The following is a 14,115-nucleotide window of genomic DNA, read 5'->3' on the forward strand; positions in this document are numbered from 1 at the left end:
GTTTTAAAAAATCAAACCTCTGAGGATTAAATATGGTATAAATATGATATCGTGCTGGTGACCTTGCACCCTCGATGTTTCTTCATGTGGAGCATGAGTAAACGTAGTTCCTGCAGTGTCGTTATCACGATTGCTTCAAGTGCAAGATGTTCTTGGTTTGAAACCAGAGATAAACGTTGGCTGGAGAGTTGAGCTCTAGTGGACCTTTTCTCATCCTTCACTTTTCCTTCTGTTCTTAAAGACTTTCCTAAATAACTTATCACCCATTGTGCTTGGTTCTTCCAAGGCTTTCCCACACGCGACAGACAACTAGTGACTACAAAAACAATTTGTATTTATACAGCACCTTTAACCTAGTAAAACCTCCAACGGTGCTTCACAGGAGCGTTATCGAACAAAATTTGACACCGAGCCACATAAGGAGATATTAGGACAAATGACCAAAAGCTTGGTCAAAGAGGTCTTTAAGAAGGAGAGAGAGGTGGAGAGGTTTAGGGAGGGAATTCCAGAGCTTAGGGCCCTGGCAGCTGAAGGCATGGCTGCCAATGGTGGAGTGATTAAAATCGGGGATGTGCAAGAGGCCAGAATTAGAGGAGCGCAGAGATCCCGGGGTTGTGGGGCTGGAGGAGGTTACAGGGATATGGTGGGGCGAGGCCATGGAGGGATTTGAAAACCAGGATGAGAATTTTAAAATCAGGGCGTTGCTTAACCGGGAGCACAGGGGTGATGGGCGAACGGGACTTGGTGCGAGTTAGGACACGGTAGCAGAGTTTTGGGATGAGTTCAAGTTTCTGTGAGGACTAAGCTCCAATCTGCGAGAAATTAGATTTATTTTGTCTCTTTTAAAATCAAAAGAGAGAGCAGATCTGTGGTGTCTGCTTTTGGATATCGTTGGAATGTTTATATCGGATCAGATGCAGTTAAACAACTGTAGCAAAGGGGGACACGCTACCTCCTTGCTGCTCAGATCTGGCTTTAAACTCGCCCCGCTCTTTAATCTGGGACCGTTCGTTCGTTGAGTGGCATTTGCTGCCAGCAGACTGTGCCTGGTTGTGCAGACCAGCCAGGAGCCCTTGGCATTGATGGATCTGTGATTTATGCTGCTTATCGCGCAATAAACCTTCATCTGTCTCGATGCCGTGTTTCTGCTTGTTGACTGTCGCTGCGGCCCCAGCGACAGCTGCTGCAGGTAATGCACTGCCCGGGCGGGCCACAGGTGCCGATCTCCGGCCTGTCGGAGGGGGCTCTTAATTGTTCCCCTTTGCTGCACACTTAATGTTGGGCTCGTTAAGCAGCACTTTGACATCATTAACATGCCAGATATTGGATTTTTTTTTGTGTGAATCCCCCGCTCTCACTTCTGTTTGAGACTGATTATTACCAAGCAACAACTCCTGCAGGGCCGATACAATTTTTGAAGGGGAAACTCTCCCCTTTTTAGCCCTTGTCCCAAATAAATGGGTTGGCAGACATAATTGCATCACTGTGCGTATTTAATTTGCTATTCTTAAAAAAAAAATAAAAATAAAAAAAAAAAAAAAAAAAAAAAAAAAAATTCTCCCCTTGACCAAATTATCTAATGCTTACACTACAGTGAAACCTGTTTTGGATCAAATTCAGACAGTACCAGTAAACCCCGTCCCTCTGGCAGGCATCAGATGTCACAGGAATCAATCTATATCCCTGGAAACAGACATCCATTAAAAAAGCAAAGTGTTCCAGATGGTTCAAAGACTTGTCTTGTATAGTTTCTGTCACGTGTTCAAAACGGCTCACAGCCAATTAATTACTTTAGGAGTGTAGTCGCTGTTATGTAGGCAAACCTGGCAGCTAATTGACCCATAGCAAGATCCCACAAAGGCAGTTGAGATGAGTAGCTAGTTCATACAATCATAGACTGATACAGCACAGGAGGAGGCCATTCGGCCCATCGTACCTGTGCTGGCTCTTTGATGGAAATATCCAATTAATCCCACTCCCCCTGCTCTTGCCCCACAGCCCTGCACCTTCTTTCCTTTTCAAGTATTTACCCAGTTCCCTTTTGAAAGTTACTATTGAATCGGTTTCCACTGCCCTTTCAAGGAACGCATTCCAGATCGCAACAACTCGCAGTGTTTGTATTAAAAAAAAATGTCCTCATGTCGCCACTGGTTCCTTTATCAATTGTCAATCACCTTCAATCTGTATCCTCTGGTTACTGACCCTCCTGCCACTGGAAACAGTTTCTCCTAACACAGTTGAGCTGTGTTTGGTGATGTTGGTTGAAAGTTGGCCAGGGGACTGGGAGAAGCCCTCCTGCTCTTCTTTGAAGAATGCTATGGGCTCTTTACGTGCACCTGAACCGACCAAAGGGGCCTCGGTTTAACGTCTCGTCCGAAAGACGGCGCCTCTGAAAATGCAACACTGCGTCTGGGTATGTGCTCCAGTCCGGGACTGCGACTCGAGCCTACGACCTTCTCACTCGGAGGCAAGAGTGCTACCACTGAGCTTAAAATGTCACTTTAAATGGGTACAGACACATCGCTCGGTGTAAGACTGAACCATACAGACCAGGGAAGCCCCCCCCCCCCCCCCCCCCCCCGAGTTCAATCCACAGTCGGCACAGTGTTAGCTGCTGTTAGCTGAAGTGGCGATGGGGGAGTGGGACTAATTGTACAGCTCTTGCACAGGCACGATGGGCCGAATGGCCTCATTCTTCGCTGTTGAGATTCTATGACGGGTGCAGAACATGAATTCCATATCAAATAATTAAAAAAATGATCGGATAAAATCTGAGCCAATCGCACTGGTGTGCAACAATACGATCTGTGAAAAGAACCTTTTTAGAAATTGCTTCAGATTACCTGGACCAGCTTACAATGAACACGGATTCAAAGATTTGCTTGCAGTAACCAGCTTTAAAAGAGTGAAGGGGGCGGGGGCAGTGTGGGGAAAGAGAAAGAACACTCGGAAGAAAGGAACTGACAGCATGAATCCGGGAAAAGGGCAATTTATGCAAAGCCACAATGCAGTTTGACATCAATGCAGTGAAAAGTGTAGGTCACTGCTGATGGTTTAAAACCCAGAGCTACTAAGTAATATATTGAAATGTAGAGAACGTTACACGCATGGCAGCCTCTTGCTCTCTGCTAGAATATACAGGGTACAAGAAAAACACATCTGCCCACTGCATTTCACTAAATTATACTCGCAGGGTTTCGGGGGGGGGGGGGGTGGTGTGGGTGAACATACCATGGCATTATCATCAGACGCATAAACAAGATTAGATATTACTGAGAGAAATTATTCATTAATAATCGACAGCAGCTGATTACTAGATTTTGTTTTGATAGTCATTCATTGCCAATAGTTTTGACTCTGGGGGAATTGTAGATGTCAGTTTTGAAGGAAAAGTTGTCTCCCTGTTAATTTGCTCTCTGTCACTATAGAGTTTTTGTATGGTGGACCCAGCGACGATGAAGGAATGGCAACATATTGCCCATCCCTAGTTGCCCTTGAAATACTTTTTGAAGTGTAGTCACTGTTGTAGTGTAGGAAACGTGGCAGCCAATTTGCGCACAGCAAGCTCCCACAACCAGCAATGTGATAATGACCAGATAATGTGCTTTAGTGATGTTGATTGAGGGATAAATATTGGCCCCAGGACACCGGGGAGAACTCCCCTGCTCTTCTTCAAAATAGTGCCACGGGATCTTTTACGCCCACCTGAGTGATGTACTCAACCACATTTTTTCCTTGATTTATAAAAATTCTTTAATCCTCCTTCATACTTCTTCCCCATTACACTTGGGATCAAGCCTTATTCTCCTCTCTGCCATTTATGATGCAAGTAAATCTTTTTCTTGTGGTGCGGTGAGCTAAACACGGGCACAGTATTCCGAGTGCGGTTTCGATCAGTTCATCGGACTGCCTGGTTTTCCTGACTAACTCCGGATTTCTTTCTTTCTTTTCCCTCCTAGGTGACCACCCGTACGAGTGTGAGTTCTGCGGGAGCTGCTTCCGCGATGAGTGCACTCTGAAGAGTCACAAGCGCATTCACACTGGGGAAAAGCCCTACGAATGCAACGGATGTGGGAAGAAGTTCAGTCTGAAGCACCAGCTGGAGACCCACTACCGGGTCCACACAGGTAAACCGCAGGCAGGACCAGGTCACGCACGCTTTTCATCATTTGAGTTTGCCCTGGTAGCTTAAGCTATAGGATCCATGTTGTTCACTATTGTACAATCACAACTCTTCCCATTCACTCCCAGTATGTAGCATTCCAATGGTCTGGGATGGCAGGAATGACGTATGAAGAGAGATTGGGTCGATTAGGCTTATATTCGCTAGCGTTTAGAAGAATGAGAGGGGATCTTATTGAAACTTATAAAATTCTAACAGGACTAGACAGACTAGATGCAAGAAGGATGTTCCTGATGGCGGGGGAGTCCAGAACCAGGAGTCACAGTCTAAACTGAATTTGGATGATCAGCCATGATCTCATTGAATGGCGGAGCAGGCTCGAGGGGCCGAATGGCCTACTCCTGCTCCTATCTTCTGTGAACCCCTTCCCATTCACTCCCAGTCAATGTTTTTTGTGTGGGCTCATTCAAAATACTATGCATGCACGGCTTTCCCCATTGAAGAGCCAGCTGCACGGGAGGTGCAGAGAGGTGTGTATCCCCACAGCTTAGAGAGCGTAGGATACCATTCACATTCCCTTCCCATTCACTCCCAGTATGTAGCATTCCAGTGGGTTTTTTAAAACCCTTTCCTATTCACTCCCAGTATATACGATTCCAATAAACCAGGTTTTTGTTTATTCATTCCCAGGATGTGGGCATCGCCGGCAAAGCCAGCATTTATTGCCCATGCCTAATTGCCCCTGAGAAGGTGGTGGTGAACCGCCATTTCAGAGGGCAGTTAAGAGTCAACCACATTGCTGTGGGTCTGGAGTCACATATAGGCCAGACCGGGTAAGGACGGCAGATTTCCGTCCCTAAAGGACATTAGTGAACCCAATGGGTTTTTACAACAATCCGGTAGTTTCATGGTTACCATTACTGATACTAGCGCTTTATTCCAGATTTATTTAATTAACTGAATTTAAATTCCCCAGCTACTGTGGGATTTGAACTCGCGTCTCTGCATCATTAGTTCAGGCCTCTGGATTACTGGCCCAATAACATAACCACTATGCTACCGTACCTCTAGATAAGAAGGCATACGGGATACTTTCCTTTATTAGCTGAGGCATGGAATATAAGAGCAGGGAGTTTATGCTGGAACTGTATAAAACACTAGTTAGGCCGAGCTAGAGTACGGAGTACAGTTCTGGTCACCCCATTACAGGAAAGATGTGATTGCACGAGAGGGTACAGAGGAGATTTACAAGGATGTTGCCAGGTCTGGGGAATTTTAGCTATGAGGAAAGATTGGATTGGCTGGGGTTGTTTTCTTTGGAACAGTGGAGGCTGAGGGGAGATTTAATTGAGGTGTGTAAAATTATGAGGGGCCTAGATGGAGTGGATAGGAAGGATCTATTTCCCTTAGCAGAGAGGTCAATAACCAGGGGGCATAGATTTAAAGTAATTGGTAGAAGGAATAGAGGGGAGTTGAAGAGAATTGTTTTCACCCAGAGGGTGGTGGGGGTCTGGAACTCACTGCCTGAAAGGGTGGTAGAGGCAGAAACCCTACAGGGCTACGGACCAAAAGCTGGAAAGTGGGATTAGGCAGGGTAGTTCTTTTTCGGCCGGCACAGACACGATGGGCTGAGTGGCCTCCTTCTGTGCCGTAAGCACCTATGAAACCCTTTCCCATTCACTTCCAGTATATAGAATTCGGATGTTGCAAACCATTTCCCTGTTCACACAATTCCTGATGCAGCGCCCCACACTGATATATCTGATCTGATCCAGACACCACGTGGCTCCCATTTCTCCACACCTTCACTGCTCAGCACAATGGATATTGTCAGTCCTCTTTCACACACTAATGACTTCCTGCAGCAATCGTACTGTATTTGGTAATGATGTGTCTTAACATTGTACTCCCTTGTAGTGTGAAAGATTAAATGGACCGATGCTCAGCGTTATAAATTGTAGTTTAAAGGAAAAACAAATTTGAGGCAGGCCATACAAAATGCTGATTGAAGCAAAACATTTCTTGGTAATCTGTTAGTGTGGTTGTCCATCTTTAACCGTCTAATACTTGTAGAGTGAAGCTGGAAACCTAGCCTTGATGCTCCAGTGTGTTGAACTGGGACTGCTCCAGGTCCGTGCCTATGATTTTGTTTGTTCGATTCTGTTCTCGGCCATCGGAGATGAGCAGCGGGCACGTCCGCACAAGCAGTAGAAAGTCGGAGGTTGGGGCAATGCCAAAGGCTTATAGCAAGTCTCCAGCCACTGTCCATGAGTTTAAAAAATGATCTGTGGTCTGGTGAGATTTTAATTGGAACCCCCTCCCGGCCCCAACTTTGCCAATTAAATATATTTTTCTTTTTCTATTCATCACAATTTTCTCATACTAATCCTCCCGGAGTTATTTTTTAAGTTGTTCCACCACCACCCATTCATGCAATGTGCAATCTCTCTCGTGCTCGCTCGCACACTCGTGCACGCACACTCAAGTCCATACTCGCTCATGCTCGCACTCGTGCACGGTCACACTCATTCGCACTTGTGCACCCTCGCACCTTATCCCCTCCTGATGTACTATTACAAATAATCTGATATTTTAAATTTTCTTTTGCTAAGTTTTGTTTGCTCCTTGTGTTGAGGGTGTCATTGCTGTGGACTGGAACATTGCTCCATTTTGGAACCCAATACAGTAACTTACCCCCCCCCCGCCCAGAAGTGCACCCCCTGCTGCACTCGCTTTTCGTTCCCCACTTTTCTTTACACCGATTTATTCCTGCAACGTCTTTGAGTGAGTTTGCCGATTTATGGACCGTTTTGTTTAGTCGGGCTCGATGACTAGGCAATCTGGCTTGGAACATTCCAAACCTTTCCACATTTCATTCACAAGAGTATCGGCCCATTCGTCAGAATCGGTTCCCAGAGGTGAATGGACGAAGTGTGGAGTTTGGTGTCATTCCCCGAACCTTTGATTAGAATGGGTTGGATCTTCTGTCCATTGAGTATGAATGGCAGGATACTGAGCCCAGCTAACGCTGGCCGAGATACCGGGATGAGAACACTTTGTTTTTTGATTTTCTTTTTAAAAAAAGTGCTGCAAATAAACAAAATTAGGAGAAGGGGATTGAGGGGTGCGGTGAGAAGGTCGGAAGGCGAGGTTGGGAGTAGCCATAAAGGACTCGACGACATTAAAGGCCAAAAACCCATATTATTTACCTCGCATTGGTTGAACCCTGTTGAGTTTAGAAGATTGAGCGGTGATCTGATCGAGGTGTTTAAAATGTTGAAAGGATTCGATAGGGTAGAAACAGAGAAACTATCTCCTCTGGTGGGAGAATCAAGACAAGGAGACATCCATCTTAAAATTCAGGAGGGAAATCAGGAAGCACTTGTTTACCCAAAGGGTGGTGGAAACCTGGAATTCTCTTCCCCCAAAAGTCTGTGAATGCTAGGGGGACAATTGGGAGCTTTCAAGACAGAGATCTACAGATTTTTGTTAGATGAGGGATATGGAGCAACGGCAAATAAATGGAGTTGAGATACAGATCAGCCATGATCTAATTGAATGGCTCAGCAGGCTCGAGGGGCTGAATGGCCTCCTCCTGTTCCTTATCCTGTTTAAACTGGGTTTGTATCCATGATAGTCGTCTTGATCATTAACATCTCTCCAAGTATCTTCCTGATGATGGCAAATCTGGAAATAGAACTTGACGTAATGACCTTTGATGCAACCTGTAAGGATTGTGAGGCCACACAATGTGGAAGAGCCCAGAGTGGACCCTTGGAGGAGAATCACTCCGATTTATAATGAGTAAAACCCACTTGTCCAGAAGGCAGTCCTTGCTGAAGGGATCCTGCTGCATATAATTCTACAGCTGTCGCCCTAGACTGCCTCTATAACTCATCCTAATTGCTTGCTGAAATGAGCCAAAGCTTACGGATGTGTTTTTGTCAGTGACTTATTGATACTTGAACGCGACCGCACTGAAATGACTGAAGAATATTCTAGGGTCTTGCCTCCCGCCCCCAGATTCTCTTCCCCTTCTGTCCTGAGTGTGGAACATCTGGCTCTCTGGCCATCAGCAGCAGCCTGTTACCTCGGTGACCATTCTTCATAGAATCATAGAAATTGACAGCACAGGAGGAGGCCATTCGGCCCATCTTGGTCATGCTGGCCAACAGAGTTATCCACCATCATCCCACTTTCCAGCTCTCGGTCCGTAGCCCTGTAGGTTACGGCACTTCAAGTGCATATCCAAGTACTTTTTAAATGTGCCTTTACCGCCCTATCGGGCAGTGAGTTCCAGACCCCCACCACCCTCTGGGTGAAAAAATTTCTCCTCAAATCCCCTCTAAACCTCTGACCAATTACTTTAAATCTCTGCCCCCTGTTATTGACGTCTCTGCCAAGGGAAATAGGTCCTTCCTCTCCACTCTATCTCCCCATAATTTTATGCACCTCAATTAAGTCTCCCCTCAGCCTCCTCTGTTCCAAAGAAAACAACCCCAGCCTCTCCAACCTTGCCCCATAGCTAAACTTCCCCAGCCCAGGCAACATCCTCGTAAGAGAGCGGTTAGAATTTGGAACTCGCTACCACATGGAGCAGGTACAGAATCATACACCACAGAAGGAGGCCATTCAGCCCTTCTTGCCTGTGACGGCTCTTTGAAAGAGTTAGCCTCGTGCGGTTTGTTTGTTTCAGAACTTTGAACAACTAAACGTTGTGACTAGAATAAGCCTTTCAAGTTGAGGTGAATAGCATAGATGCATTTAAGGAAATGTACATGAGCGAGAGAAAGGAATCGAAAGATATTCTGACAGGGTGAGATGAAGAGGGGTGGGAGGAGTCTGGTGTGCAGCACAGACCTGTTGGGCCGAATGGCCTGTTTCTGTGCTGTAAATTCTGTGCGATTCTATGTAATTTAAATTGAGCCGTTGCTGCCTGTGTGAAGGTTGCTACAGTCAGGCTGGGAGCCTGTGACCAGAATGAAATGGTCACCCTGGCAGCAAATGCCACTTGCGCCAACCAGTTGGCATTTTGGTGTGGCTGTGCCTGTGGAGCTGGGGGCATGAAACCATCACATGGGCGGTTTCCCTACCTCCAGGAGCATCTACCCTCCTCATTCGTGACACGGCACATAGAAACATAGAAGATAGGAGCAGGAGTAGGCCATTCGGCCCCTCGAGCCTGTTCCGTCATTCAATGCGATCATGGCTGATCATCCAAATTCAGTACCCTCTCCCTGCTTTCTCCCCATATCTCTTGATCCCTTTAGCCTTAAGAAATATATCTAACTCCTTCTTGAATATATTTAATGAATTGGCCTCAACTGCCTTCTGTGGTAGAGAATTCCACAGGTTCACCACTCTCTGGGTGAAGAAATTCCTCATCTCTGTCCTAAATGGCTTACCCCTTATCCTTAGACTGTGACCCCTGGTTCTGGACTCCCCCGCCATCGGGAACATCCTTCCTGCATCTAGTCTGTCTAGTCCTGTCGAGCACTGCCACCTGTAGACTGAGCGTTTGAATTAACGGGGTGTAAATCACTTGGGCGACTGGTCGCTGATTTGGAAAGTTGGGTTAATGTAAATTTAAGAAGCAGGTACACAATGAGCTGAATTGGTTTGCAGCTGCCATCCGCACAGATTTTAAATATTTCCCAGATTTTAACAGCTGTTTATAATTCAAGCGCCGGGTTTAAACGGCGCAAATAGATTTGATAAATCTGCTCCGAGATGGAAGAGTTTAAACTGCTTTGTGGTGAACAGTAGCATCCAGCTATGCGTGAGCCTGTTGACTTGCACATATTAGTCAATGCTGTTAATTTGCAGCCGGCGCCACACGCTCAGGCTGGGCCTATACTCATTGGAATTTAGAAGAATGAGAGGTGATCTTATTGAAACATATACGATACTGAGGGGGCTCGACAAGGTCGATGCAGAGAGGATGTTTCCCCTCGTGGGGGAATCTAGAACTCGGGGGCACAGTTTCAGAATAAAGAGTCGCCCTTTTAGAACTGAGATGAGGAGGAATTTCTTCTCGGAGGGTCGTAAATCTGTGGAATTCTCTGCCCCAGAGAGCCGTGGAGGCTGGGTCATTAAATACATTTAAAGTGGAGATAGACAGATTTTTGCAAGATAAGGGAGTGAAGGGTTATGGGGAGCGGGCAGGGAAGTGGCTTTGAGCCAAGATCAGCCATGATCGCATTGAATGGCGGAGCAGGCTCGAGGGGCCGAATGGCCTACTCCTGCTCCTATCTTCTATGTTTCTATTTCTTATGTTCTTATGTTCTCACACAGAAAGAGGACACTAAATCCCTGACTGGGAAGTTGTGGCTAAACCTCTGTTGAGTATTGTGTGCAGTTTTGGTCGCCTTGTCTGAGGAAGGATATTCTTGCCATGGAAGGAGTTCAGCGAAGATTCACCAGACTGATACCTGGGATGGCAGGAATGACGTATGAGGAGAGATTGGGTCGATTGGGCTTGTACTCGCTGGAGTTTAGAAGAATGAGAGGGGATCTCATTGAAACTTATAAAATTCTGGCAGGACTGGACAGACTAGATGCGGGGAGGATGTTCCCGATGGTCGGGGAATCCAGAACCAGGGGTCACAGTCTAAGGATAAGGGGTAGGCCTTTTAGGACAGAAATGAGGAGGAATTTCTTCACCCAGAGAGTGGTGAACCTGTGGAATTCTCTACCACAGAAGGCAGTAGAGGCCAATTCATTAAATATATTCAAGAAGGAGTTGGATATATTTCTTAAGGCTAAAGGGATCAAGGGGTATGGGGAGAAAGCAGGGACAGGGTACTGAACTTGGATGATCAGCCATGATCGCATTGAATGGCGGAGCAGGCTAGAGGGGCCGAATGGCCTACTCCTCCTATCTTCTATGTTTCTATTAGCGGTGGATAAGATGCATTGGTGTAGCAACCATACTCTGCATGTTGATCAAATCCTTAGTACTTCCCCGAGGCATGACTGAAGGGATATAGGAACAGGGCGGGTGATTAGGACTATTTGCTCACTTGGAGGGTAAAGGCCAACACGGACTGGTTGGGTCGAACGGCTTTTTACCGTGTTGTAACTTCTATGTCTTTAGAATTGGGGTAGGAGATGGCTTGCAGATAGTTTCCTAAACAGCTGAAACATGCGTCCCGACTTGAATTAAATGCAGTCTTTAAATGCCCGGTTAAGCAATGCCTCGATTTTAAAATTCTCGCTTGTGTCTTCAAATCCCTCCGTGGCCTCGCCCCTCCCTATCTCTCTCGTCTCCTGCAGCCTCACAACCCTCTGAAATCTCTGCGCTCCTCAAATTCTGGCTTCTTGCGCATCCCCAATTTCAATTGCTCCACCATTGGTGGCCGTGCCTTCAGCTGCCGAGGCCCTAAGTTCTGGAATTCCGCGCCCCCCCCCCCCCCCCCAAACCTGTCTCTCCTTTTAAGATGCTCCTTAAAACCTACCTCTTTGACCAAGCTTTTGGTCATCTGCCCTAATATCTCCTCGTGCCTCGGTGTCATATTTTGTTTTGTAACACTCCTGTAAGTGCTCTGGGACATTTTGCAATGTTGAAGGCGCTATATAAATACAAGTTGTTCAGATGTCAGATTACAGAGACGAGGCCAAATTTCTGTCGCTGTAGATTTGCTCACTAAACATTGCCAGGCAAATGGGTTTATAAGAATTATTTTACAATGGGAAATCCGTTACATCATTCAGAAAAGGTGTCTTCTCCATTGTTTTGACCGTTAACATTTTTTTCGATCAGCGAACCCAAATTGATCTTGGATCAAAGTTGCTTCTTCAATTAAAAAATGAAATAAAGCAACTTGAAATGTGAGAGAACCGATTCGGAGGAAACTTGATATTTTTATGTTTTTGTCTCTTTACTTCACTGTATAACGTTTATGTCTGAATAACTTACTTTTTTAACCCCTCTTCCCCCTCCCTTCCATTTTCCTCCGCTCCTTGCTCTCCTGAATGCTCGTGTTGGGGCTCATGTGTTCCTCGGGCTCTGGCACCGTGCCCAATGTGAACGGATTGGGCGCATCTGTGGTGCCTCTACAGTTGAATAGTTTGCCGGCTGGCCCGTCACGTAATTAGTGGCCATTTTTCCAACTGACTCGTACTGGGCCTTTTGGCAGGGGAGGGGCCAACTAATTTGGGGTGAGGAATGGAATTGGTGGGGGAAGGGGCGGACCGGTATGGGGGGGGGGGGGGGGTGGTGGGAGTGCCAGGAATTGGGGGGAAGGATGACAAAATTGGTGGGGCGAGGGGGGAATGGAATTGGTGGGGGTGGATACTGTCGCTCATGATGTTCAATGGAAAATAAGGGATTTCTTGGTCTTCATAGGATTTGATAGAGGTGTTTAAAATCATGATGGGTTTCGATAGAGTAAATTAAGAGAAACTGTTTCCAGTGGCTGAAGGGTCAATTGGCAAAAGAACCAGAGGCGACATGAGGAAAAACGTTTTTACGCAACGAGTGGTTAGGATTTGGAATGTGCTGCCTGATGGGGCGGTGGAGACAGGTTCAATAGTAGCTGACATGAATCAGTCATTCATGAAAGAAAGACTTATGAAATAATACTGAGCGACCTGTGGGTGGCGCTGTCCAGGGAGAGTATAAATACTCGGGCACGGGCCCAGCTTGCGCAGGACATTCTTAACAGGAGCTAGTGAAGGACACAACTAGACCTCCATGTTGTAAAACAGTTGATTAAAGCTTTGTTTAACGCTTAGACCAAGTGCCTAGTAGTTTTCTTACGTTAGTAGCCTTCAAAAGGGAATTGGATAAATACTTGAAGGAAAAAAATTTGCAGGGATATGGGGAAAGAGCGGGGGAGTGGGACTGACTGGATTGCTCTTCGAAAGAGCCAGCGTAGACTCGATGGGCCGAATGGCCTCCTCCTGTGCTGTACGATTTTATGATTCACGTGCCGCCTTCTTCCTCCCGCAGGTGAGAAGCCCTTTGAGTGCAAGCTGTGCCACCAACGGTCCCGGGACTACTCCGCGATGATCAAGCACCTACGCACCCATAACGGGGCCTCCCCCTACCAGTGCACGATATGCTTGGATTACTGCCCCAGCCTCTCTGCCATGCAGAAGCACATGAAAAGCCACAAGCCCGAAGATATTCCGCCAGACTGGAGAATAGAGAAAACGTATCTCTATCTGTGCTATGTCTAATCGTTAAAAAAAAGAGAAAAAACAAAAAGAACCAGTGCTGTGAACGTGGCCGGGGTGGGGGGGGGGTGGGGAAGAAGCTTTGTTTTTTTTTGTAAATCGATCTATTTTTTTTTGGAACCATTTTCTGTGTTACGCACAGTGTGCTCGGATTACCTCGTGTTGTATGACCTCGTTCAGCTAACGGTATTTCTCCCCCCCCCCCCCTCCCCACGTGCCGCCTTTCTTTCGTGTACGAGCTTGGGTCATTTAAGTGTGTCGCAAAAAAAGTGACAGGCAGTAGTAAAAAGTTTCAAGTACTTAAGAGACTGCACAGTGCCACAGCAGAGAAAAGCAATGTGTTTTGGAATTTGTACGTGTGCGCGCGCAGTCATTACCAAAATTGGTATTTTTGTTTTGTTTTGTGATCCTGCCTGGTTAGGTGAGGGTTGAAACTTATTCCGAAAGCTACCTCTTTATTTTTTTTTGTTGTTGTCAAGTTACTAAAGCACAGTTGCAGTATTTTGTGTTTTGTGTTGTTGCCACAACCGTTCATCTCATGCTCGTGCTGTCTGCTGCGTTTGGTTTTTGGCGAGATTACAGCGCCTATGTGTAAAGGGTGGTAGGGGTGGGTGGGTGGAGGGAGGGAGGGCTAGGGGAAAAGTAGCTGTAGTTAGGGGACGGGGGGTGGGTGCTTTAACAAAAAAAACACAAAGGGGGGGAAATGAGAAGGAAAGGACAGGGTTTGCTACACACAGCTGTTTCCTTTCGGATGCCAGTGAAAAGGGAAATGGGGGTGCCTTAACATGGAAAGTGTGTGATCCTCTAGTTGA

General features: G+C 46.4%; 1 protein-coding gene across 1 annotated transcript in view; it reads left to right on the plus strand.

The window, feature by feature from the left end:
- zbtb16a (zinc finger and BTB domain containing 16a) overlaps positions 1-13,899 on the plus strand; it is a 226,134-nt gene extending 212,235 nt beyond the window's left edge. Inside the window, exons 6-7 of the mRNA XM_085967786.1 lie at positions 3,960-4,127; positions 13,077-13,899. Of these exons, the coding sequence (XP_085823912.1) occupies positions 3,960-4,127; positions 13,077-13,306 (398 nt within the window). The 3' untranslated portion in view covers positions 13,307-13,899. The remainder of the gene's footprint in view (positions 1-3,959; positions 4,128-13,076) is intronic.
- Positions 13,900-14,115: the final 216 nt, after the last annotated feature.

Source organism: Somniosus microcephalus, chromosome 26 (assembly GCF_052327205.1).
Source record: "Somniosus microcephalus isolate GS21.2 chromosome 26, FLI_Smic_1.0, whole genome shotgun sequence".
Lineage (NCBI taxonomy): Eukaryota > Metazoa > Chordata > Chondrichthyes > Squaliformes > Somniosidae > Somniosus > Somniosus microcephalus.